Raw genomic sequence first — 24,841 nt, forward strand, 5'->3', positions numbered from 1 at the left:
AGCGTGTTTTGGAAATAAGATCTGGTAAGTCTGTAATTTTTTTTTTTTTTTTTAACAAACAAAAAACCCCTCCTTCCTCCTCATCTGCCATTTTGTGTTTTCTAAAAAAACAACAAAAAAAAAGTGCCCAACAGCTTGGGGTTCTGAAGGAAACATACCAAGGTATTACTGCTTGTTTGTTTGTTTTCAAAAGTATGGGGCTTCTAGGAGATACTGCATACACAAAGATAAAAATGCACGGTTTTGTTATTTGTGTAGTTCTGTTACTCCTGAAAATGCATCTTAAAGAAGGGAAAGGAAAAAAAAAAAGAAAGAAAAAGTAAAAAGTACTGTCAGAACTGAGGAAGTGACCCTGGGGGTTGCTGTAGATTAAACAGGAAATCACGCTACATATTGAACCAGGACTTGAATTCCAGCTTACCACTTTAACCGCAAGAGCATCCGCTCTCTTTTCTCTGCAGATGGGCCACTCAGCTGAAAAAAGTACCTTCACTTGGGGGAAAGCTGCGCCCACATCATCCTGAGATTTCAGTGGAACTCCCTTGTCCTTCAGCCCTTCCGTATAGAAGTGTGCAGTTGTGATAGTTGGCAGTACTGTGAGCCTTGAGTCTCTGAGTTACAATTGACTTCTGATCCTGAGAATTGTTTTTTTCTGAGCAAGTTGTTTGTGGTGGTTCATGTTTCTCTTTGTCTGAAACACACATTGCATGCAGTGTGGCTGTTCCAGGTGCAGCTGGAAGGTTTGTAGGAAAAAATAGCTCCAGCCTGGGAGAGCTGCAGTGTAAAAGTTCCTCCTGTAAGGGGATGGTATCAGCTCGCTGGAATATTTATTGCATTTCTAGACCAGTAGTTTTCTGTACCATTTTGAACTGGTGTCAGAAAGTATGGCCAGAGCAGTAACTTGAGTTACTACTGCTAGAGGAGGAGTGTGTAATTCAGGAGAACTGGGAAACTTAGATTTTATATTATGCAAGAACTGAATATTCTAGAATCCTGCCATTGTGACTTTCTGCACTTCACCCCCTTTTTAGCTCATCATGTTTTTTAGTAGGACTTTGGGAAAGGCTGTTTTCTGAAGTGACAGCTTTAGTTCAGTGTAACATGTGCAGCAACTGAGATCATCTCTTCCCGAAGCTGCCCCAACCTTTCAGTCTATATTCAGTAGCAAAGATTGAGTTTCTTGTATACAGCAACCAGGTTAAACTACTCTTCAGCTCCATCTGCAGGCTTGTATTGTCCATGTCAACAGAAATTGCCCCATAAAAAGATGGATGAACGGTAAAGAGGTCATGGTGGCTCTTGCCTTAAAGGTGAGGGACCTTCAAGAGTGGATTAGATCAAAACAGTACTTGGTAGGCTGTTTCCAACAAGATCGCCTGAAATCTAGTGTCACCTCTACTCTGGATACTACTGGAGACAGGTGATACTTTGTAAGCATGGAAGCCAGGCATGGCTGACATCCGGGTTTCAGGTGGTCGAATGTAGGTGACTGGAGCAGTTTGTGAAACACTTGTTACTGAAATTGTGTCTGAAGTGAGAGCTGAAACTAAAATGCAAGAACTTGGTCATGTCAGATCACTAATAATGTTGTACTGGTATTGACTAAGGAGTAGGTATTAGTTGTGATTATTGAACGTGCTTACTTACTGTGCAGCATCAGGAAGGTGTTTGAAGCTTTTAGAAGAGCCAACGGGGGAGAAGGGAGCATAGAGAGCCGTGATTTTTTTTTTTTAAGGGTTTTTTTTTTCGTTCGACTGTGTTCAAGTTGATGTCTTATTGGAAATACTGGATTTTGCTGCTTCATGAAATAGTGCCACTAGAGCAGTATGGTTGGAGTATGGTGCAGTGATACAGAAAGACAGCATCCCACTGTAAGCTGAAACTGCTGTGTGTACTAGAAGCAAGAGGGCAGAGGGAAATCTAGCAGTATGAACTTGGTCTGCTAAAGGTGTGTTTACAGGAATAGAGCAGAAGAAGATTTTGGCACTAAACTTTTCAGTTTGTGCTAGCATATGCAGCACGTGGAAAGATAACTTCTAATGAGATACACTTCCTAATATGATACTCAGTTACTATATGAAGTTTAGGAGAAATAAGTTTCTTAATTGTTTTAAAATTAGCCCATTGGATTGTAAGCTCACAAGGACAGGTTTTTAACAACACTTCATGCATCACCTCTACTAGTGATCAGGATTTCACATGCTACTGCAATAGAAAGAATAGGATTTTTCTTCCTAGAAAACATAAGAGTTTTTGTTTATGTGCATGAGGTGCTTTTACCCCTCTCTTTGTTCTTGATTTCTTGCAAAATAACATGATAGTCCTTGCCATTTATGGTCTCAACCACAATAATTTCAGATTTTCCCTAGTGGATGCATACATGAAATGCTCCGAATTAGCTATACATGGAGTTTTGAGACACAGGAGACAGGTGGATGTGACTGTGGTTATGCAGAAAACCTGTGGTGGAAGTTGATTGCTTGTTTCAGTTTTCTAGAGATTGACTGATCAGGTGTTACCACGTTATGTCACTCAGTGCCTTAGCAATTTGTTTTGTAATATGGTACACAGAACAGAGTGAATTGCTGTTAGTGTTTTTGCATGTTAAATGTGATATGGATAATACAGAAAAACCGAGAACTCTGTACCCTCATAGAAGACCTACTGTCTCTGATTTCCCTGCTCTATTTCCCCTTTGCAGATCATATCAGAGCCTCTTTTCAAATGCAGATAATTAATAAAGAGACAGATTATCCATATGGAACCATAACGAACACATGTCCAAAAGAGTATTGCAGTGGCAGAATCTGTGCAGAAAATAGTATTAAAAGTGGTATTTTTTATGACAGTGTTACAACATCGGTTTGATTATGGGCTGAATAACAGATTTCAAGATTTTAGGCAATATTGAAGGTAAACATGAATAATTTTATTACTTAAGATAATTGAACTATCTCCAAGTATTGAGTGACAAGATGAAGGGAAAATTTCAGAATGAAAGTATGTGGATTTAGAAGAAATATGATAATGCATCACGTGCATTTGTACCCAGTCTTAATAAATGTACGATGTTTTTTGACTAATAAAGCTTGTGTTGATATTGCTGACCCTTGGGTAATTTAAGTGGACGTTCATTGTATTAAATATCATGTATGGATATCTGGAACTTACAGTTCATACTTAGATTTATAGGCTTCCTGTTGTTTGCTCAGCTGCGAAATGTATTCCTCATGCAGTGGAGGCAGATGTAATCGTACTCAGCTTTGCCTTTGAGCCAGTTGAACGCAAGCCGGTGTCCGACGCGCTGTAGGCAGAGGGGGTTGTTGCAGAGCAGTTTAGAGGTCTAAATTGTGGCTGTTCATTCTTCGTTTCTGTGTGCCAGCGCTCTGCCTGGTGTGGTGCGCCAGTTTGGGAAGCGGATCCAGGAAAGAAAAATGGGAGGAGGAAGGGAAAGGATTAGTTTTTGGGTGCCCTCTCCTGCATGCGCTGGCCTGCTGCCCGACTGCGTGAGCACCTGTGCAAGCACAAAGGAGGGGCATTGCTGTGTGGCTGGGGTGGGCTGGGGTCTTGGCAGCCCATGTTGACATTGGCCTAAGCACCCATCATTAATGTAACACCAGGATCTGGCTACGAAGTGTTGTGCAGGCTCGGTGCTGTCATAATGCGATTTTGGAGCTTTTGATTGGTGCAAAGCATGAGCATAACAAGTCTGTGCAAGTTAGAAATGAACGGAAATCAAAGTAGGAACACCCCGATTCCTTTCTTTTTTAGAACCAAGTGCTTTCTAATTTAATTTTAGGTAAGCTTGGTCTGTGTTACTGTCTTCTATCATCTGGACCGCTGAAAAGCAGACACCAGTATAAATCCTGTGTAGTGAAGGCAATGGAGGAGTTGATTTTGGAACAGCATGCATGCATTTTAACGATTTGAGGACAATGAACCCTTGCAATTTGACTTGTTTACTCTGTTCTGAAATGTCTCTGAAGATGTAAGATCGTTAGTAGCTCTGGGTAAAGCCACATTTAGAAAGTGATAGATGATGTTATTGAGATCAGTTAGATTCCTTGAGTTTTAATCCTCTGAAATGTGAGCTGACAATTTAGCATTACTTCAGAGCTCTTGGACAACTCTACCTTGTCTTGATGTGACAAATAGTGATAACCAATGCTGAATGCGCTGGAGTAGCGGTTCTCTGCCCCTGAGATACACAAACATTAGAGAGGGGGTGCTGTGCAGGACCTAAGCTCCTAAACTAATAAGTTGTGCCAGACCTTTCTTTTTCCTTTTTTTTTTCTTTTTTTTTTTTTTCTCTTCAGGTTGGGTTTGTGCCAGCTCTGCTGGTAACAGTGAGAAGGGAGCTGGTGGCAGATAGTAGGAAAGGGCCAAGAAAAGAAAGTGATAGAGATGGGAGAAGACACAAGAAGGCAGAGATAAAGATGTGAAGAGAAGGACTTGATGGAAGGAGAACTCAACTGAGACGGTTCCAAACCACCGCTTTAGATTTTATGATACTTGCAATATCGGGAAAATTTACAATCGTCCTGTTGTTCCACCAACTTTAAAGACATTTATGTTCTTTAAGTAACTTTTCTTGTAAGCATGGAAGGTGTCTCTGTTTAAGTAATTGTCTCTTGGATTACTAGGGAATATACCATTCCAGTTAAGACCACTGACATAATGAAATCTTTCGAGTATTTTCCAGTGTATAATATGTATAAAGAGATGGTTATTTTGGCACATTTCGGGCAGAAGATTATGGAAGCTAAGCATTCAGTAAAACTCCAGTTAAGCTTCCGTTTCAGTTCTTAAATTTTCCTCTGTCAAATTTTACTGAAATAAAACTTACTGAATCTTTACATGTTATAAGCTATAAGCATATACCATTTTATTAGAATCAGGGCGAATCACAAATCTGCAGTTCAAGTGATGTGGATTGTATTGCAGGGGATGAAAACGCTCCTCAACACTACATTGTCTCTTTTGTTGAAGGTGGTGGCTTGGGAATTCTGTATCTCTGTCACTCTGGACTCTGTTTGGACTGTGGCATTAAGAGTTGGCTCTACCAGTTCGTAGCTGTGATCTTTCATTTGCCCGTATGAAATACCTTTCGTGGTCTTTTAGAACAGACTTCCAAAAGATAACTTCTGTGTTCCATTTATCAAGTTTCTAATATGTACATAAAAAACACCCCAACCATACAAACATCCAAACTGTAGGGAATGCGAGGGAGCGAGCTCACAGGCTGACTTTCTGTGGAGCAGTGCCTAGGTCCTGTAGGAAATTCCTGACATGGAAGTTGTCTTCTCTAGTAATTCTTCATGGGGAAGATTTCCTGAGTAGCCCTCTTCTTGTGAAATTTGGTAATCCTCAGGGTAAAGCCACCACGTGGCATTTTCTGAAGTTGATGTTGCATGTAGTGAAGTAACAGTTCTGAGAACTAATATAAGTATGCTTTCCTGCACTGGTGGCTGGGTAGAAATCCTCGTGAGAGGAGCTGTGCTGCCTACGGCTCAGAAGCAAGACATATCTGGGTGAAAGAATAAATGCATTACTTGACTCCTAGAAAGCAGGGCTGCAGTCTTAAGGGATCTGGAAAGAAGGCGTGGTGCTGAATGCAGCAATCTCAGAGCTGTGCTTCAGCTCGTAATGGAGAACGTTTAGAGAGGAGTTTCTTTTTAGAAATGGAGTAGGTAGAAGTAGGTATCTGTGAATCAGTAATGCTTTTATAAAGTTTAAAAGGTTGGGAAGTTCATGCATTTGTTGAGGGGTAAGCCACTTTAAAGCACCAGTGTAGTTTCCCAAGCTGAAAGATGGGGAACAAAAAAGGACGAAAGGTGCTATCATGTTAGAAAAGGGGACGGTAACAGCACTTAGATCCATCCTACTGTTCTGCAGGATGATGAGCAAGATTAAAAAGGCGTGGGGGGCATTTAAAGGGAAATTGAATAATTGCAGCTTTTAATGCGGAAACTTGCACCCTCTTTTATTAAAACTACATCTTTACTTCACAGCAAGCAAGGGCAGAGCAAGAAGAGGAATTCATCAGTAATACTCTGTTTAAGAAGATTCAAGCTCTGCAGAAAGAAAAAGAAACGCTTGCAGTAAACTATGAAAAGGAAGAAGAATTTCTGACTAATGAGCTCTCAAGAAAACTGATGCAGGTAATTGGTGCCTTCACTGATGTTTCTCCCAGGAGCCCCAGGACCAACTGGTGATTGAACTTCTTTGTTAGTGTGACTGCAGTCAGAGGGATGTGGTCAGGTTCTAGCTGTTGTAAAGCTGACACTTGATAAAAGTGAAGTACAAGAAGTGTAGTGTGTGTTTTTTAATATGTTGCTTCAAAGTTTGCATCTGCAAACTCAGTGTTGAGAGCCTGAAAGTTTGTACAGAGGTGCAAAGAAATGGATGTAGCTTAAAGTAAATGTTAACAGTCTTACAGAAGAGAGTTGCTGGTTAATTTAAAATGTTAGTGAAACAGACACTTTTTGTTGCAGTACTTGATATTTAACAGGAGTCCTGAAACACTGAACTTTATATACAGGAATATGCAGCAATACTTGAAGGAGACTTTATCTGTAAGTTTATCTATACTTCCAACAGAACAGTTGCTTCTCTTGAATTAAAACACTTATAGCAGTTGGGTGCTAAAAGTAAAAAGTTGAAGATGCCGAGACCATTTATGGCAGTGAAACTTCTTTTCATTATCCAAGCACTAGTTTTTGGAAAGTGGGTAAGTATTTGTTGGAAGTGTTGTACATGTTTGCGGTGATCTGATAGACTTCCTTAAATACCTGCTTTTGGCCTCTGTAGGAGACAGAGTACTAAGTTAAGTGAATGTTTGGTGTGATCCACTATGGCTTTTTTCATGCCATTACTTACAAGTTTTGTCATGGAAAAACTAGTCCATTTTAAAGAACCTAATTTGTATGTTGTAAGCATTTCTTATGTTCTGCAGCTGGAGACATAAGGCATGTTTAGCCCTGCAGTTAGGAAATACACTGGAAACAACATTAGAGCTAATCCCATCTGACATTTTATTACTGAAAACTGGGACTACTATGACACTGTCTGTTTATCACCTAGTAAGTTAAGTATTGAGATAAAACATCCTCAATGTGGTACTACTATTTCCCCTTTGTATTCTTGAGGACTGTCAAGAATGTTTCTGAATAAGATGTATGTTTGCTTTCAAAGTCATACAGTTTTATGAAAGATAGAGAAGCAGATGGCAGTAAAATAGGGGTATCGAGTGTTCTTTTCTAATTGAAGTAAGATGTAGATATCACTATAGAAAAAGCTTTCCACTAAAGGGAGAAATGGTATGTTGAGCAATGTTGTTTAATTGAAAGGGCTATGTAGAAATCTGTTACAGAACCAGCTTACCTGGGGCTGTACTATACATTGTGTAGAGCAAAGTAAAACTTACTTTAAAAGTAAAAGCACGGATTACACTTGATGTGGCTGAAGGGTTTTGAACTCAAATAATGATCTCACACACAAATTTGTACTGCACAATTTTTGCAGTAACTAAATGGCTGTATCTAGTAATTGCTTAAAATATGCCTAGCCTTTTTTCTGGAATTCAACTGAGATCGCTTTAAAGCGGTATCTTTAACAGTTCTTAAATTACTAATATTATGCAAAATAGGTTTGCACATTAGAAACAGAAATATAAGGTTTTTGTCAACCTAAAACTACAACTAATTTTTATTATTTTCTGCTGTGGACTTTCAGAAAGTATCCTTTGGCTGTTGCCCCAAATTAAGGAAAAAGGTAACAATCTACTGTTCTCAAAATGGCCAAGAGAGTGCCTTGTTGTAATGTATGAAATAATGCAAGGACATTATGCTGGTTTTCCACTGGAAGGGTGTAACTTCATTCTCACTAGTGAGAGAAAGATTCAGAGAAGCACGTATATCTGAAACAGAATGCAGACATAGAACTGGTGAAGTTATTCTCGCCTTTTATATGGCATCTGGAGAAAATCCTCAATCTTGGATTCAGCATCTTCGCATGAATATCATCCAGCTTTCAGTTGCCAAGCTGCAAGTTTCCGCTGAAAGTAACTACATAGCCAGAACTACAATAATATGTAGGTAAAATTCTGACCACTGCTTGCTTTTATTAAACAGCATCAGCCTACAGCCTTACACTGCATTTCATGTGGCCTTCCTGTAGGCCTCCTTTAGTGTTTGATAAATGTGGTCATGTCAACCAGAAGATTTTAAAAGATGGCAATTCTTAAATGCACCTGCGTTCCAAATTGTTAGTCTAAAGCTGTGTAATTTCCCTCAGCATCATTATAAATATTAACCCAGCTTACCTGAAAAAGGGAACAGCTATCAGCATCCTAGCGCTGTTGGTAGGGATTGTGCCTGTGAAGGGTGAGTGGCATGAAATGTCTTGCTAACAGGTTCACCTGTTAGCTGCAGTGCACGGAGGAGATGATGATAAGGGATATATCAGAGCTCTAGTGCAAAGCACGTTTTAAGCTGTGTCAGAGGAATTTGCCTTGTCAGCAGGTTTTGTAGTCCATAAATCTGGATGACTTTTCATACCTTTACTGTGGCTCGAGACTTGCGGTACAAGTGGATGACTTGATTGTTTTAAAGCAAACGGTTTAATATTAAAACTATTATTCAGTTCTCACTTCATGGCTTGATTATGTCTTTGATGTAATAAACTTGCTGTGAAATGCAAAAAATGCATATTAATATATTCTCCTAAACACTAGTAGCTAGCTCAGCAGCTTCTAAGTTATACAAAGGAAATGGTCCCTTCGCCTAAAGAGCTTACCTGTAGAATTAAGAAAAAATTGAATATTACAGTGTGCTTCCACAAAAAGAATTTTCTGTCTCTATAGTGATCATGGGTTTAGTACATTGATATTTGAATACTGGTGAGTTGCAGGGAGTTTTCTTCAGTAACAAAGAATGGAAAATAGTATTGACATTGATTTTGTGTTTTCTGAAAGCTTATCTGTTGTTTGGAATTTGATTCTTCAGTTATGAATCGTGGAAATTATACCCATGTAGACTGACAGATAAAAAATCTGGAAAGAGACACTCCTGACTTACAAATAAACTCGTTTTGTGGAAGAGAGGGTGGTGTTAGCACGCATCGCATGGTCAACTTAGTATTTATTACAGTATCCTTTCTAGTTCGGGATACTTTTCCTGTTACACAGGTGTAGTGCTAAATTCCTGACTTTTTCAGACACAAAAAGTTAAGATAATTGCAATTTACTTCTTTTAATTTCCTGAGATTTGCAAGTGCCAGTACTTACCATTACCTACTAGAATGTAGCAATTCTGTCTTTATTAGAGGATGCAAGACTGATGAGACAGTTATAAGGCTAATAATGAATTGATAAATGCCCCCTTCCATTTTTGGTACCTTTGCTCTGGAGAGAATTCTAGCTGAATTCGCTGCAGACTTTGGATGATGACTTAACCAGAAATACAGTAGTCTCCAGTGGAAGTGTGAGCAGTAATTGATTGCCCCACTGTTCTTTGCTATTTGGGATTAAACTTTTAATATCTGTGATTGCCAGGCAACATTGGTCTGACCTGGAACTAGACTTTCAAAATTCATGCTGTCAGACATTGCGCATTCAATGGCTTCCTGCTTCTCGTGTGACTAAGGGGGGAAAAAAAGCATATTAATCTGTTTTGTCTAAGACTTTGCCTTTTGGAACAGGGGGAGGGATGTATTTCTGGTAAACTGCATAGGATTTGTAGTCTCTTCATTTTGCAAGTATTTGCTAGTCTGTGGCTGTGTCAAAATTACTGCAGTATTATTCTGTTGAAAGCCACCTATCAGAGTGACTGTTTTCATAGTGCCTGTGGGTTTTTTTTGTTGTTTTTTTTTTTTTTTACTTTGTCAAACCTTTGTTTGTCACAGTTGTAGGGGCATATGCATCACATTCAGAGCGACATCTGGAATGAGCTCCCAGAATGTTAAAATGTTGTAAATGGGAAAGCTGTCTGCCAGAGCACGAGCTGCACTGTTCCTCACTAACAGTGTAATGAGAATTTCCCAGTTCAGCATGATGTGCATTACTATTATGAAACACAGAGTTACATCAAGTTTTCAATATTGTAAGAAATTAACGTTGAAACATTTTACTATAAGCCAGACTGATTCTAAACATACGCAGTAGCACATAAATGAAGGTGTTTTCACTGGAATAATACTGTCTTCCTGTTGCCAGGCTTTCTGGTGCAATACCCTTGCTTGATAATACCTGTTTATAACTGTCTGGCTTTAGCTTTTACTGCCCGTAGAAGCCCAATACAGAAGTGTACGCTTCTACTAGTTAAATTTCCTTTGTTTAGCATAGTTTTTAATTTTCTAGGCTGAATGCTACAGAGGTGAAGGAGCATGTGCATCTTAACAGAAGTTTTGGAGTAAACAAAAGCTTTTCATCACATACATTCCTGATAAAGTTCTTATAAGCCTTATATACATTCACTATATTTTCCCATGTACTTACACCGTTATATTTTTGTCTACCTGACTAAGTCTCTGGAAAGTTTGGAACAATATTTTTATAGAGTTCTCGATCCCTAGTCATTATAGAACGGTATTTTGCAGAGTATCATTAGCAGTGTTTTGATGCAGGATCTGTTCTTGCAGCTGTGGACAAGGAGTTGTTGAGTTACCGTTTTGAAATGTAAAGTAGTAAATCTTGAAAATTTCTCTTTTGTGAAACAAGGCTGCTCAAAAGAGTAATTAATTTTTAATGTTGTTTGGACTTACAAAGTCAATTATTCAACAGTCCCTTTCAAAATCATACAGATTTTTTTCAATACCCTTATATTTTTGGAAGTGCATGTTGGTCCAAGTATCTGTCCTTGAAGGGAAAATGTGACAGCATACCAAGATAATAGCATAACATGTTGTCTGGCAGATTAAGTAATTGGGAGGCTCTGCAGAACTGTTTCTCATGCAAATCTGGTTCTTGACAATTCTTTCAAAAATTGTAAGTCTGTAAACATAAGCTGTTACCCTTCCTGCTCTCCAAAATACGATGTGTCAGCTCAAGTATGCAAATGTGATTGTGCGGAATAAACACAGACAGCTCATCTATTATTTATTTGCTGAACATCTGGATATAAAGAGGAGGCAAACTGCTGATACAAATTTGTTTAATAAGTAGGACTTTCAGGACGCAGCAAAGAAGGAATTGGACAACTTTTGAGGGCTGGAGTTGTAAAAAATAAACTGTTCAGTACCATGTACAAGGTCATAGTCTGGGGATAAATGAGGGATGTTTTTTAGAGGGGGAACTTCATCCATTAGCTCCATTATTTCATAAACACTTTCTGTTGTCCCAGAATAAGCCAGTACCATAAGGAAGTAAGGTAAACGTGGTCCTATATTGTATCAGAAAACTTATTTCTGTAGAGAGGAGGATGTTACTGTAGTTGTGTAGGACTTAGAAAACTCAGCAGCAGAAAGAGTGCATGTGTTCAGGTGTTTGATAGCCCCATTCTCACTTTAAAGTGTTAGCTGACTCTCTTGCACCAGCCTATCTTTGATCTTGCGTAGCTGAAAATGCCCCCAGTATCTCTCCTACAGTTTTCACATGCAATTTAAGGTCTGTAGACATTGTCATCAAGGTGACATGTTCTAACACATTTTTTCCTTCTCTTTAGCTGGCAGCTGTAGGTGTATCTGTAAACAGTTGTTGCAGTGTTAGGGTTAGGGTGTTGGACTTGATCTTAAAGGTCTTTTCCAACCTAAATGACTCTATGATTCTATAATTGCATATAATTTAAAACAGTTTGAAAATACTCTCTTACTATACTAAGTAAAAATAAACACTGTCCACCAGTGTTTTACCAGTGGATATTTTCTCATTGTTAGCAATTCTCTTTTTCAGTGTTAGGGTTTCAGTATTAACTGGTTTTTGTTTGTTTTGGTTTGTTTTTGTGATCAAAACCAATAAAAGGGAAAAATTATCTTAGCCAATTCTGAGTGACAGACACCATTAATATGTGTTTTGGTGTGTGTTATTAGTATTTTTCTCCCACTTTGAATAATGAAGCTGAAAGGGTGAAGGGGAGTAGGACAATGAAGCAGGTTCATCAGGACGTCCAAGAGGGATTTCATGTTATAATGCCTTTTAGCAACAAAAAGGAAAGTGGTTTTGGGTTTCTTCTTCTTATTCCAGATACGTAACTTCCTGCTTGTATTTATGTTAAAATTAGAATAGAAGATATTCCTGTAATAGATCTCTCCCGGCTTCACTTAATAGCTTTCTGATCAGCTGGGATGGTCCTTTGGCTGCGGTATGTTCACACTCCCAAGGTAGGGTTTAGTAGGTCCTACACCGCAGCTACAGATCTAACGAGTAAGCCTCATCAGTTCCCATGTGATGGAAATTCCGGGAATCTTTAAAAGGAATGGTTTGACAGGCAAGATTGTGCTATTGCAGCTCAATTTGCTTTAAATAATACAGTAATTGCATTTGCATAAAGCACACGAGCAAGAAACGGTATTTGTTGTGAAGTTGGTTTGAGGTGCCTTCATACGCCTGTGTGACCTGCCTGGCTCACGGGACCGCCTGCAAGTGCTGGCAGTCCCCAGCCACAGGCTTTCTGTTAGCAGCATCTGGCTTTAGGCTGAGTAAGAGATTCTGGCTGTGCGCCTTTTCACGCAGTTTAGTTTGCTAACTACATATAAGCTGATTACAGCAACTGGCTTTGGTCTCAATTTTTAGTTAGGTTAAAAAAAAAAGTGTCCAGCTTCTTCAATGAAGCAAACTGAAGATTGATGGAAGTGCAGCAAGTACCTTGAGCTGGGTGGTAATCTGCACACTGTCTCCTCCTTGGGCTCTTTGGCTATCTTCAGTCTTCAACTCTAGCTGCTGCGTAGGGGTGGGGAAGGAAGGGAGAGGCGCTTACGGAGTTGTAAAACTAAATAATGTCCTTTTCATATTAAACCTGTGTTTTTTCCAACCAAGCTTGACTCAAATACTGAAGTAAGAAACGTTCACAGTTTTGATTATCAAACAACAGAAACAGAATTTTAATTTAAAAGTGTGAATATAGATTTTTCTTCTCATGAAAATCTCACTTAGCAGCACTGCATATTCTGATACAAGAAATGAGATGGCTTTATTTCCAATTAAGCAGTTTAACAAAATTTCCTAACCATTTGATCAAGAGCTGCCATGATAGTCTCAGTGATTATCAAGTTGGGAGTCTAGTTCTCTTCAAGTGCCTGGAAATTTCCATGGGTGTCAGGGGTTTTGGAAAAAATACTGTAATTTAGCAAGTGAAATGAATAAATTTATTTTTTAATTACTATTCAGGTGTTTAATTTGTGAAAAATAAAATCTCAAATTCGATAAGCCCTGAATATACTTTTAAACTGCAAACTTCTCCCACACATGCATTAATAAGTAGTTACTGTCTGCCTAATGCTCTCTCCACACAAGCCTTTCTGCTCTGACCTCTCTGCCAGGCTGCACTTCACAGACCATTTTGTCTCTAAATACCAGTAAAAAGAACTGAATTAATGAACTAGCAATTTCAGCTTATTTTAAAATCAAAGTATATTTCTTCACTGTGAATATCCAGCAACCTCAACTTGTGTCCATGATTGTGAGGTGTGTCTCCATTTCCTCAGATTTTCCTCACACATTTAAACACTATGATCTTATGTATTGTGCGATAGCCAGAAGAACTGGCGTAGAAAAATAAGCGGGTGGAAAAAAGTGCCTGCAATTTTCAGTGGATTGCTAGAGCACAGTGCAATTACACCATTGTCTTTTGATGACATTTGATTTTCCCTAAGTCAAATTCACATGTTCATCCCATGGTGCCAGTCACACTGTTTTATCTACAGGAAGATTTGGATCCACGTCTCGGAGGGATTCCATTGTGTTTTTTACTTTAATGTTAAAAGTGACTCTACTCCAAGCCATAATTTATGATAAAATGTAAGGGGGTTTTTTGTTGCCATCTGCTTGAGAGCTTTGAGAGTAAAGATTTTTTTTTTCCATTGGAAATATTAACTGAAAAACATTTTTCCCTTAAGTGTTAAGAAAATTTATAACATTGATTTGAAACCAGTATTTTTACGGCATCAAAATATTTTGATTCTTGCTAGCATAGGAATAGAAATGAGGTGTTTGGGGGTTTTTTTACTGTCTTGTTGCATAGCAGTTTCAGTAGTATGACTTCAGTCATGATTTTAAACTTTTGGCTGCCTGGGAGAAGGAAATGCTAAGATCTGCATTTTATGGTTTGGGTGCTCTTGAGATGCATTTAGATTATGATAGATTTTTGACTTTTGAAATGTCTGTAATTATTTTATATGCTATATATTATGTATGTACATATATAATGTGTGTGTATATATAATGTATCTATTTTGATTTGACTTTATTAAATATTTGGAAATGTACTTTACTTCCATCTGCTTTGTAAATGGAACACAGTATAAAATGTTGCTTTTTGAAGGGCTGTTGAGTGGGTTGTGCATCTTGAAGTCTTTTGAGAAGAATTATCGGTAGAGAATATAACATCCAGTAAGAATAAATATGTGTGAATAAACATATAAATAGTGCATAATGTTTGATGCTTTTACTTGTGTGTTTAAAATACTTCCATGTCTCCTAAATTTTTAGCTGCAGCATGAGAAAGCTGAACTGGAGCAGCATTTGGAGCAGGAACAGGAATTTCAAGTGAACAAACTGATGAAGAAGATTAAAAAACTGGAAAATGATACAATTTCGAAGCAGCTCACCCTGGAGCAGGTAACTCCTTACTTTCAGGCTTATATGACTGCAAAACAAGGGATTCTGGGGGAAAAAAAACCCTACTTGTTTTGTAGTAGATTTGACTTAATTTTTAAAGTATGTAAGAAACTAGGCAATATCAAGAATATAGAAAAGTCAGTTTGACTTTCAAAGCAGTAAATCATTAACATAATTTATTATGAGAAACTTTCATTATTTTTTTTTTTCATGGCCATTGTAACTTTTAGTAGCCTTACTGCAGGCCTTCATGTCTGCTGGACAGCTGTGAGTTTTTTGTAAACACAACTTTTTTGTAAGTAATACTTCTTGTTGCTGTGCATCAGCTTCCATTCTTATGGTGATAGTGAGAAAGACTGTCACTTCTGATAGCGGTTAAGCACAACAGTAAACAGTATGTATGTGGTCTAACTGCTCTAGGTCACCTTTCTGTGACAGCTTGGATGGTACAGGACTCGAACTGTGAGATGTCAGCTATGTGTATACTTAAAGATTTGAGATTTGACTGGGTCTAACTCCCTGTCTCCCTAGACAGCAATGAAGATTACGGAGATAAAACACCACTTGTTTTGGTCATGTTTCCACTGGAAGTTTAGACATTGGGACTGCTCTTATGTCTAATTTTAGGCATGTGCATCAAAGCGTCTCAATGGTGTTAGGAGGAGTCCGTTTGACTGGCAAACTGATGAAACATACAGGCTTGTTCAAGAACTTCAGTTTTTCTGGCTTGTGGAATTCCAATAATTTGGGTGGTGTAAATATAGTACATTATTTCTGTGAATTTTTTTGCTGTTCTCATCAGACGTGGAACTTTTTTGTTGCTGGTAATCTCACTTTCTACCAGTTTTGTATGACTGTCTTATCTCAGTCAACATTGTGGATAAAGTAATAGCTATCTTAATGTTGAAATGGGTTTTCTTGATTCTTATGCGAACATTTATATGGAGAGATCTATGGAGCAAGTTGAAAAATAGGAGGGTAGGAAGATGTAGTTGCCAGCAAATCCTTAGCCAGCATGGAAATTAGCATGAGCTTGAAATAACTCTGTTAGCCACAAGGTGGTGGTGGTGGCCACTTAATCAAAATGGAAAGCATACATATTAAACCGGTTTAGTCTTTCAAATGTTAGCGTGAGCCACAGCTGAAGTTTTAGTGATATTTATTTTTTTATCATTGTTCTGGGCAGACACACTCATGAAATCATAAAATTTGAAACTTGTTGCTGCATTTGAATATCAACAATAGATTGGTCAAAAGGTATATTGCTGATATTTTGGTGATGCCAGGTTTTTCTCTCAAATGTCTGACCTTAAAAACTTACTTTGTTTATGAAGATGTTAAATTTGGCTGTCAGTCTTACTCAGAAATTACATGCATATTTATATGTAATGCAATGTATACCTTTGTTTTCTCTTACAGTAAGGTATAGTGAATCTCAAGTTACTTTGAACTTCAGCATGCTTTCTTCTCTTAAACAAATTTAAAAAAAAAACAACTTATTGTGCCAACTACCCAGCTGAAGTAACAGCCTTTGGGGCATGTGCTTTTCCCAGCAAGATGCAACCAAAAGTTGTGAGCAGAGCAATGTTGCCTTTATTGTTCACATAGGGAATTAAGGAAGAGAGATTGTCACGAGCTTCAGCATAACCTTTGGGAGACCTCTTAAACAGGGCTTGGAAGGAGTTCTTTAGCAATGCTTTGAACATAATCTAAGGCTGCATTACTAGATCTATCGCTGTAACCAGTGGGCAGATAGTTACAACATATGTTCACTAAACTATTATTTTTAAAATATGGAACATGAATTATGTATGCTTTCTGTCCTTCCTCCTTTGCTTTTTCTCATCTGAGCTGCTTATGCCACCCGTGATTGATGGGTAGCCCATTTGTAGCAGTGATGGTTGCGTAGAATGTTATTCCTAAGTAAAAAATTAAGTTGGATCTTAGGGTTCAAGTGTGACCTGACTTAATTTTCTTAAGTCAGCTTGAAGTGGCAGAACATTCTTCTCTGAAGGCTAGTGGAGAAGAAATTTGCAACATGTGACTATTTTTGTTAACTGAATGTCTCAGTTAAAATGAACAATAATGATCTGTGTTATAGTTCAGTGGTTTGATAGGAAATAAATAGCTGTCAGTTTTTTGTTCTAGAGAGGCCAAGTTTGTGCAGTCTTGCTGTTACTCTTTTTAATTGCTTTTCTATTTCATACAGTAAAGTGGGTAACTAGAAGCGATGCAGTTAAGAGACGAGAAATAAGAACTAAATTGCTAATAATAATCTCCTATGTCTGCTTTTTTGAAAGGAGAAGCACATGAAATGTGTAAAGATATTCTGGAAAGATATTCTTGGAGAGCAGCAAAGAATTAAAGATACAAAGGGGGAGGGGCAGACGAGAAGCGGAGAAGTGAAATTTGGGATAGTAGGCTTAGGCAGAGATCATATTCAACTTTCATTGATTTGGAAGATCTCCATTTCAGGAGGGAACAGTTGTGCTTGTTAGTAAGTGGTCAAGAAGACTGAAGAAGCAGTAATCCCGGAATACACAGACGATGGATATTCTAGCTGCATTTGAAGTAAAGTAAGTGTATGTGTGAAAGAGAGAAACGAGAAGAAACACAACTGGATGGTGAGGAAGGTTAAAAGGGATTTTTCCCTTCCTCTGAAGGGAAGATTAAAGTCCAAAAAAGCAAGCAGTACTTCTTTGTTTCCCTGTTGTGCTGGTAAAAATTAAATGATGTTTGATTGGAATGTAACTTTGAACCCGTAATAGAGTGGCACTAGTATTGGCAGAGCCACTGGTTTGGTCTTGAGATACAATCCCATCCTGCTTATTTTAGTTCAGAATGTTATCATGTTCCTAACAAATTCATTGACTAGAGTTAAACTACATTTCAAAGTTCACCTGAAACTGCCTAGTACAAAACAAATATACCTATTCTCTGAATTCACAGCTCTTGTCAGGGTGCTGCAGTTACTTCTCCTATAGGTTCAATTCAAGGTGTTCATCCTCAAAGTTTTTAATATCCTGACACTGGGAGGAACTGGGACAACATTCAAGATCAGTAACGGAAGATAATTGTCATATTGCTGGAAATGTGGAGTTTTAGATCTCTTTTTCACAACCCAGTTTCTTTGGCGTTTGTTCAGAGCATTTCTGTCAGCCTTCAGGGCACAACACAGGGCTCATTTGTATATTGTTGCTAATGATTTGACTTTGCTGTTATGCACGCTCACCTACATGCAGAGTTCTAGTTAATGGACTCTGCTGCCCTTGTGATGGTTTGCTAGAATACTAAATGTAATCTTAGATTTTTTCAAATCCAAGGTTATAAGTAGTTCAGTCCGTCTTCAAATTCCAGTGTGCTGCTCTTCCTACCATCAAATGAAATAGGTCTATTTTCACCAGTATGTTTTTTGTGGGTTTGGTGCTAGGTCAATAACATAATGTAAAAGACTCTGTCAGAGCAGGTGCGTCTAAACCATGCTGCACTGAAGTGATGCAAAAACTATTGCTGCAGAAGTAGTGACCTGCAGTCAAACCTTTTTCGTTATGTGTTTATATATACAGCTTTCTAATGTAGTGAAGGTCTGTGTGTTGGTAATGTAGCAACACAATGTGCAGATTCCCAGGACACTTTGGTGTACTTTTTTCCCTCTGAATGCTGTCAGGCTCCTGCTGGTGTGGGGAGTGAAGTGTCGGTCAGGATCCGGGTTCTCATCCCTCGTGTAAGGCTGACGCATGTTGCTCCTGGCTTCTCTTTTACTGAAGTGCAAGTTCCCTCAGCTGTTAATGTACATCTCAGACATGGAAAGATTTACATGTGTTTCTTTTTCTAATGATATTTCCTATTACTCATCAATATATGTCTATTTTTACTTACAGTAACTAATTCCTCTAAGCTTTAAAGAAGAAAGTTGTACATTCATTAAACTTGCAGTATTACCTGAAGTGTGTAAGTTTAAACTTTGTTTGGGTGTCTCAGTACTAATTTAGTGGTTGGCACAGAGCTCTTACAGATTTAGATGCTGTAATAGCACTTCACCCAGTGACACAGTAAACGTGAGGATATCACTTTAATCTGTTTTCAGTCTTTCCATTTTGTAATGTGGGATTTTTTTGCCCATCAGGAAAGTGGCGAGTGTTAACTAAGGCTTGGCTGGGAAAAATACCTCCATGCTATTTTCCACCTGTAAAGTTGTTGATCTATTCCCATACGTTTCGTTATTGCTAACTTCTGGAGTTCAGCTGCCCGTGTTACTGAATAAGATCAGCCTGTGCCTCTTAGTATTCTACTGTATTCTTATTAATACTTGCATTGTATTTGTACTAAAATACTAGTAATAGATTTCTTCATGTGTGGTTCTATATTGTATCTGTTTTTATTAGCTTATAGTAGAATCAAGAATGTTCACATAGTAGGGGAGTGGGAATAATGCCAAATTAAGCGTTTACTTTTATAAAGCCTTTGCTAAAATAGAAATACATTTGTTTCTGCTAGTAGGAGTTGATACAGTAACACTTAAGGCAGTTCACATAATTTTTTCTTTACAATTTTTGTTATGTTGCTCCTTTCTTTAACACAAGGCAAACGTGGCTTTTCTTCTTTTTCTGACTTACTTAACTGTGATTCTTTCACTAAAAAAGTTTATAATTTTTTAAAAGAATAGATGCTGGTGTAGTGGACAGTAAATTGAGTTTGAACTTCAGAGACGTGTGGAATAGGAGATGTCTTTGAATAGGCCTGTCATGTCATCACTGACCATGTGTCCAGATTTCAAGCTCTTCCTTACTGGCCAGAGACTACAAGTTTTGTGATAAAAAATTCCGTTAAGGAGATGACAACTGTGCAACTCCTGAATCTCTTGATTTTTCACTGGCTCTGTGACCAGTGTGTTGTGCCTGATTTTTGTCTCTTCTTCACCTTCTCCTTGCTGTTGTACAGCATCACGTAAAATGGTGTTCTTATAGCGATGATCTTTCCTGATGGCATTTCCTTGCAACAAATAAATTTCCATCATTTTCGTTGATTGTTTTTCCTTTCCAGCTAAGACGTGAGAAGATTGACCTTGAAAATACTTTGGAACAAGAACAAGAAGCACTAGTGAATCGTCTCTGGAAGAGGATGGATAAACTTGAAGCAGAAAAACGGTTTGTCTTGTCGCAGTGTGTTTGTTACCGTGGGAGATGTATCATTTACATAATGTTCTGGATTAAGTATGTTCATCTCTGTCCCATAAGAGTTATTTAATCTATGAAAACCTGGAAGTTAAAGCAGTTGTAAAGCACCTTGTTTACATGATGCCACATCCTTGATTGCTTAAAGTTGATGAAACTAAATAGTATAAGAAATGACCTGGGAAAGCTCGAAGGTATTTGTTGAATTTTTGCAACTGCTGATAGACTCTTTTTAAAGTTTCTGGTTTGGGGTCAGCTTTATATTCATGGCCCAGAGAAAATAATGTGGTATTTTAGTGTATTTGTTATATGAGAAGCTCTTGTTTTTTCCCTATCTGCTTGAAGAAAACTTCAGCTTTTTCTCAGTGGTGTGCACTCATGTCATTGAGACTTCCCACTGCTTCTTCAATAGACGTTAAGACAGTGATACTTTGTATTGATGGGAAAGCTACGATGAAAAAATATGTATTAGTGACCCTCTCTGTAATACCATATTATAAGAACTCTGTTTTGGGAGGGAGTAGGGGAGAAGAGATGATTAGTACTGTATTTTCTTCTGCATGTTTAAGGACAGTTACGTTAGTGTCACACTCTGAATCTTGACTGGGGCCTCAGAAAACGCCTGACCCTAGGTGGACTGCAGGTTCTGTAGTTTTATTTTACAGACCCCTGCGTGTGGAAGGTGCTCTGAAGAGCTACATGTGAGATACAGCAGTGGTAAATCCATAGCAGGATGGTCCTTTGGTAGGATTTTTGTGCATCTTTGTTTTAAAGCCTTTTTCAAGCCAAACCATTTCTGGTTTAATTTATCTCAGACTGTGTGCCTTCTTACAAGGAGCTATGGGTGGAGTCAGACCACGCAGTAGTACCCCTTTGTATAGTACGTGTGAATACTAGGCTGTGCAAAGAGCTGTGCTTTCATAATGCTGGCCCTGCTTTTCAGGGTAGAGTTGGATCTGGCCAATCCACATGTTTCTAGTGAAGAACAGTTTAAAGCTTTCAGGCTGAAAAATGCTCCAAAAATCGTGATTTAGAACATTTAGTATCTACCATATGCTTATTTCATTATTAGAGAAGTTCACTACTCCTGCCTTCACAATCAGTTATTTGAGGTATTTGAAACCTTGACTATATGGAATACTTTTCTGATTGGAGATTAAAAAAAAGGGGGCAGGGGGAGACTGTTTGACTATGCTTCAGAAAATGCCTGAAAGTTTCTCTTTTGGTAGTGGTGAAACACAGAAAAGCTTGTGTTTCACCATAGACATACTTTACTCACCTTTTCGTCTTGAATATGTGTTCCTCCTCTAAGAACATAAACGTAAAAACTCGTAAGAGATTAAATGAATTTGCTTAGAAATGATTTTGTGGAATAAGTAGTGTTTGAGTATAAAACTGAGGTAACTATATATAGTCCAGAATTTGTTTTCCTGAACTGTATGCAAAAATATTTGGGAGTGTCAATGTCTGAATATATTAGAAAATCCATCTGTGCTTGGACAACAGATTTTACCTTTTATTGAGTTAGAAAAGAAAGTATTACAAAACCTCAGAAAATTCTCTCCCCAAAAACAGTAGTTAAAATAAAACTTTTATGCCTGCTAGAATCCTTGTGGTGGCTTTCTGGAGGTTTTAAGGGGTTTTATTTTCATTTGAATAGAAGGTAAGGTTTGAACTATTTTTATACAGAATTTTGCAGGAGAAATTAGACCAGCCAGTATCTGCTCCACCGTCACCCAGAGACATATCAATGGAGATAGATTCTCCAGAAAATATGATGAGACATATCAGATTTTTGAAGAATGAAGTGGAGAGGTTAAAGAAACAACTGAGGGCTGCACAGCTACAGCGTGAGTAAACAACTTGTTTTAAATCTGTTAGAGGTTGTGTAATGTAAGAGTTTTAGATATAGTTTCATGAGTTTGAATTTAAGGTAGAAGTGGAAAAAAGTGGGGCAGGTTTGGATTAAAACATTTTCATAATTTCCATATTATTGCTCGTTGATGTATTTATACTGCAGTTTGGGGGTTTTTAGCTTTACTAGGAGGATGTTTGGAAGAATCAGTGATTATTTCTTGAATATATTTGGGCTAGAAAAAATATTTCTCTCTTTTTTTTTTTTCCAGAGACTTAGCAGTATTTCAACATTTAGATTCTTCAAAACATACTTATGGCCTACTTTGTAAGAGTCTTGTTAATTGAGTAATTCTTAATTTATAACAGCGAAGCAAAATAAAGTTCAGTTGTGTATAAGAATTTCACTTGTTAAAGGTTGCAGCTGCCTTTAATTGTTTGTAGCTGTGTTAGACTAAGTGTTCAGGCAGCTATTTGACTTCACAATATGGCAGAACAAGTAATCTTATTTTGTTCTTACCTATGTAAAATTGCTTTGAAGGCAGACAGAATGAACAGTTGTGTAGAAGTCTGTGTGTTTCTGTTGTGAAAACTCTCACGGACCCTTGACCAGAAGTGGAAAGCCTGTTTCTTGCCCTGCCTTTCGAGAGAAGGGGCTACGGCGCTGAGCTGCTTACTTCTTGCCCCTTCCTGCGATCTTTGCAATGCCAATCCTTCATTCCTGTGTGCTAAATCTAAAATTTCCATCTGAGGTTCGTCAGTTCTGCCTTTTTTGATAACGCAGTTCCCAGTCAGTAGCATTATGTTTCTACTGATAGGTAAGTAGGTACTTAACCATATGGACAGAAAACTCGGGCGAGTGGGAAACAGGCAATATTCTCCCCTCTCTGGTGTGCTGGTCTTGACAGGCCAACAGCAATACTTTAAGAGCCATCTAAAGAAATAGCTTGCCAGAGGCAGCAGCCTTCCTTAAAGACGGAGATGATGGGAGAGTGCTCTTGTGCAGAGGCCTTGCGCGCAAGTTTGTAGTATTAATAATTTGTGTCAGTTAACAGCAGATAAGGACTGCTAATCTTTGTACTTGCCAGTTCTGCACTGCAGCCTTCACTTACTGAACTTCAGAACAAGAGCAAGGCCTTAGATTTAAAGCACTCTTTGTACAAATCTAGCCTAATTAATTTCAAGTATTCTCCATTATTTTTAAGTGGTTTCTTTTTGAATTATTGTGACTTAGAGTAAAAATTCAGAAGCATTTCAAACCCAATTCTCATTGAAAAGGAGATCTAGGTTTAAAAGCACTCTTTCCCTTTGTTAACAGATTAAACAGAGCTGCACTATGAAGAGCAATACTGATAGAAATGGTGGATGTGCTAGCCTGCAAGCAGAAGATGAAACTGAAATACAGTTTTCAGTTTAGTGTTTGCAATATGTGGTTGTTGGAGAACCTCTAGCATTATTCATAAATACTTAATAAAATCTGCTTACTACATTCTGATATTGCTATTATGTTTTGTATTCCTGAAGCACTTGCTTCTAGTCTAGGAACTGTTTTGGTATAAAAATGGTTTTAAGTGAGTGATACTGTCACATTTAGTAAGTGATATTTCCACGGATGAGACACACATCGCCTATTGTTGATAGTTTGGGAACCGTCTTCTAAAACAGGAATATTTTTTTGATTGAAGGGTGCTGCATAAAGAAGTGATCACAAATTATGAATTTCTTTTTTAATCGAGGAATTAACTGTAAACTTGATCATATATTAGAAAACCTCACAAAATACATTATGCGTGTCTTAAGTCTTCATCATACATTCCATTTTATTTGAATAATCTGTCAAAGTGCTTCATAGCTTTCCATAATTTGATTTTATCGCTTTAAATAGCCTGTGATGCCAGATCACTTAAGTGCCGTTTGCGGAACTTAATTTGAGTTTGCAGTTCTAAACTACCCTTTGATGTGAAGAGTAAACCACTTGTTGGCTTTTAATATCAGTACATGTTCTGCTGACCAATCTCTGTGATAAAGTGTGTAAGTGAGAGAGTGCTATAGAATACTTACAAGGTAGCAATTTAATACAAGTGTTTTGGTTTTCAGAACTTGTTTTGTGCTTCTGCCCTCAAAATGGAAATACACCTTTAAAATAATTTCTTCTGTTTTGCACTAAAATCTTTGTAAACATCGAATAGCATTATTTTAGTGGAGCAGGAATCATTGTATTTCTTGTTTATGGTTTTGGTTTTATTATCTTCTTTGACTTTTTTCTTTCTTTTCAAATTCAATGAAGTAAATTGCTTTTTACCTTTAATTTCCAAAATTAATGTCAACCTGTATTTATTTTAGTAGCTACTGATGTGAATTAGGCTTTGAACTAATGACTTAGAAATGAGAATTTTGCGTGATCCATCCCGAGTGTTTTCTACACCCTCATTCTTGAACTACTGGAGTAAAATTAGGCATAACATATTTGCCTGTTTGTGAAATTGAATTTTAATCAAATTTTAACAAAATTCTGAATTTCAGATTCAGAGAAGATGGCACAATATTTAGAAGAGGAACGACATATGAGAGAAGAAAACTTGAGACTTCAAAGAAAATTACAGAGGGAAATGGAACGCAGGGAAGCACTCTGCAGGCAACTGTCAGAAAGTGAATCCAGCTTAGAAATGGATGATGAAAGGTTTGTATTTTCTAGCCATCCAGATATGTTGACGTTCAGCTTATTAATCAATACTCATACAGATTTTTTTAATATTATAGAATAAGTATTTATAGAAATAACCTGCATATGGGTTTAATGTACATACCGAATTTCAGCATGGTCCAGGAATATCTTTAGTAGAATTGTCTCAAACTTGCAGAGGAATTGCATTAGTTTTAATGGTGAGAAAGAAACTATTTATATCTGAAGATTGCTTAGGGTTTTGATAATATATATTGAAATAAATATAGCTGTGAAATTGAGATTCAGTTGAGATCGTAGGACCTTTGTTTTGCCCCAGACTTGCTAATGTGTCAATGCAAGGAATTCTGGAACAACGTC

The 24,841-nt window shown here is 37.7% G+C and overlaps 1 protein-coding gene across 1 annotated transcript in view; it reads left to right on the forward strand.

The window, feature by feature from the left end:
• The window catches only part of CCDC6 (coiled-coil domain containing 6), a gene marked incomplete at both ends in the record, with an annotated part of 49,148 nt that overhangs the window by 14,774 nt on the left and 9,533 nt on the right, over positions 1-24,841 (forward strand). The window contains 5 exons of the mRNA XM_082002069.1: positions 6,012-6,161; positions 14,642-14,770; positions 19,814-19,917; positions 21,634-21,794; positions 24,322-24,478. Of these exons, the coding sequence (XP_081858195.1) occupies positions 6,012-6,161; positions 14,642-14,770; positions 19,814-19,917; positions 21,634-21,794; positions 24,322-24,478 (701 nt within the window). The remainder of the gene's footprint in view (positions 1-6,011; positions 6,162-14,641; positions 14,771-19,813; positions 19,918-21,633; positions 21,795-24,321; positions 24,479-24,841) is intronic.

Source organism: Phaethon aethereus (assembly GCF_964289735.1).
Source record: "Phaethon aethereus genome assembly, chromosome: 7".
In the NCBI taxonomy this organism is placed as follows: Eukaryota; Metazoa; Chordata; class Aves; order Phaethontiformes; family Phaethontidae; genus Phaethon; species Phaethon aethereus.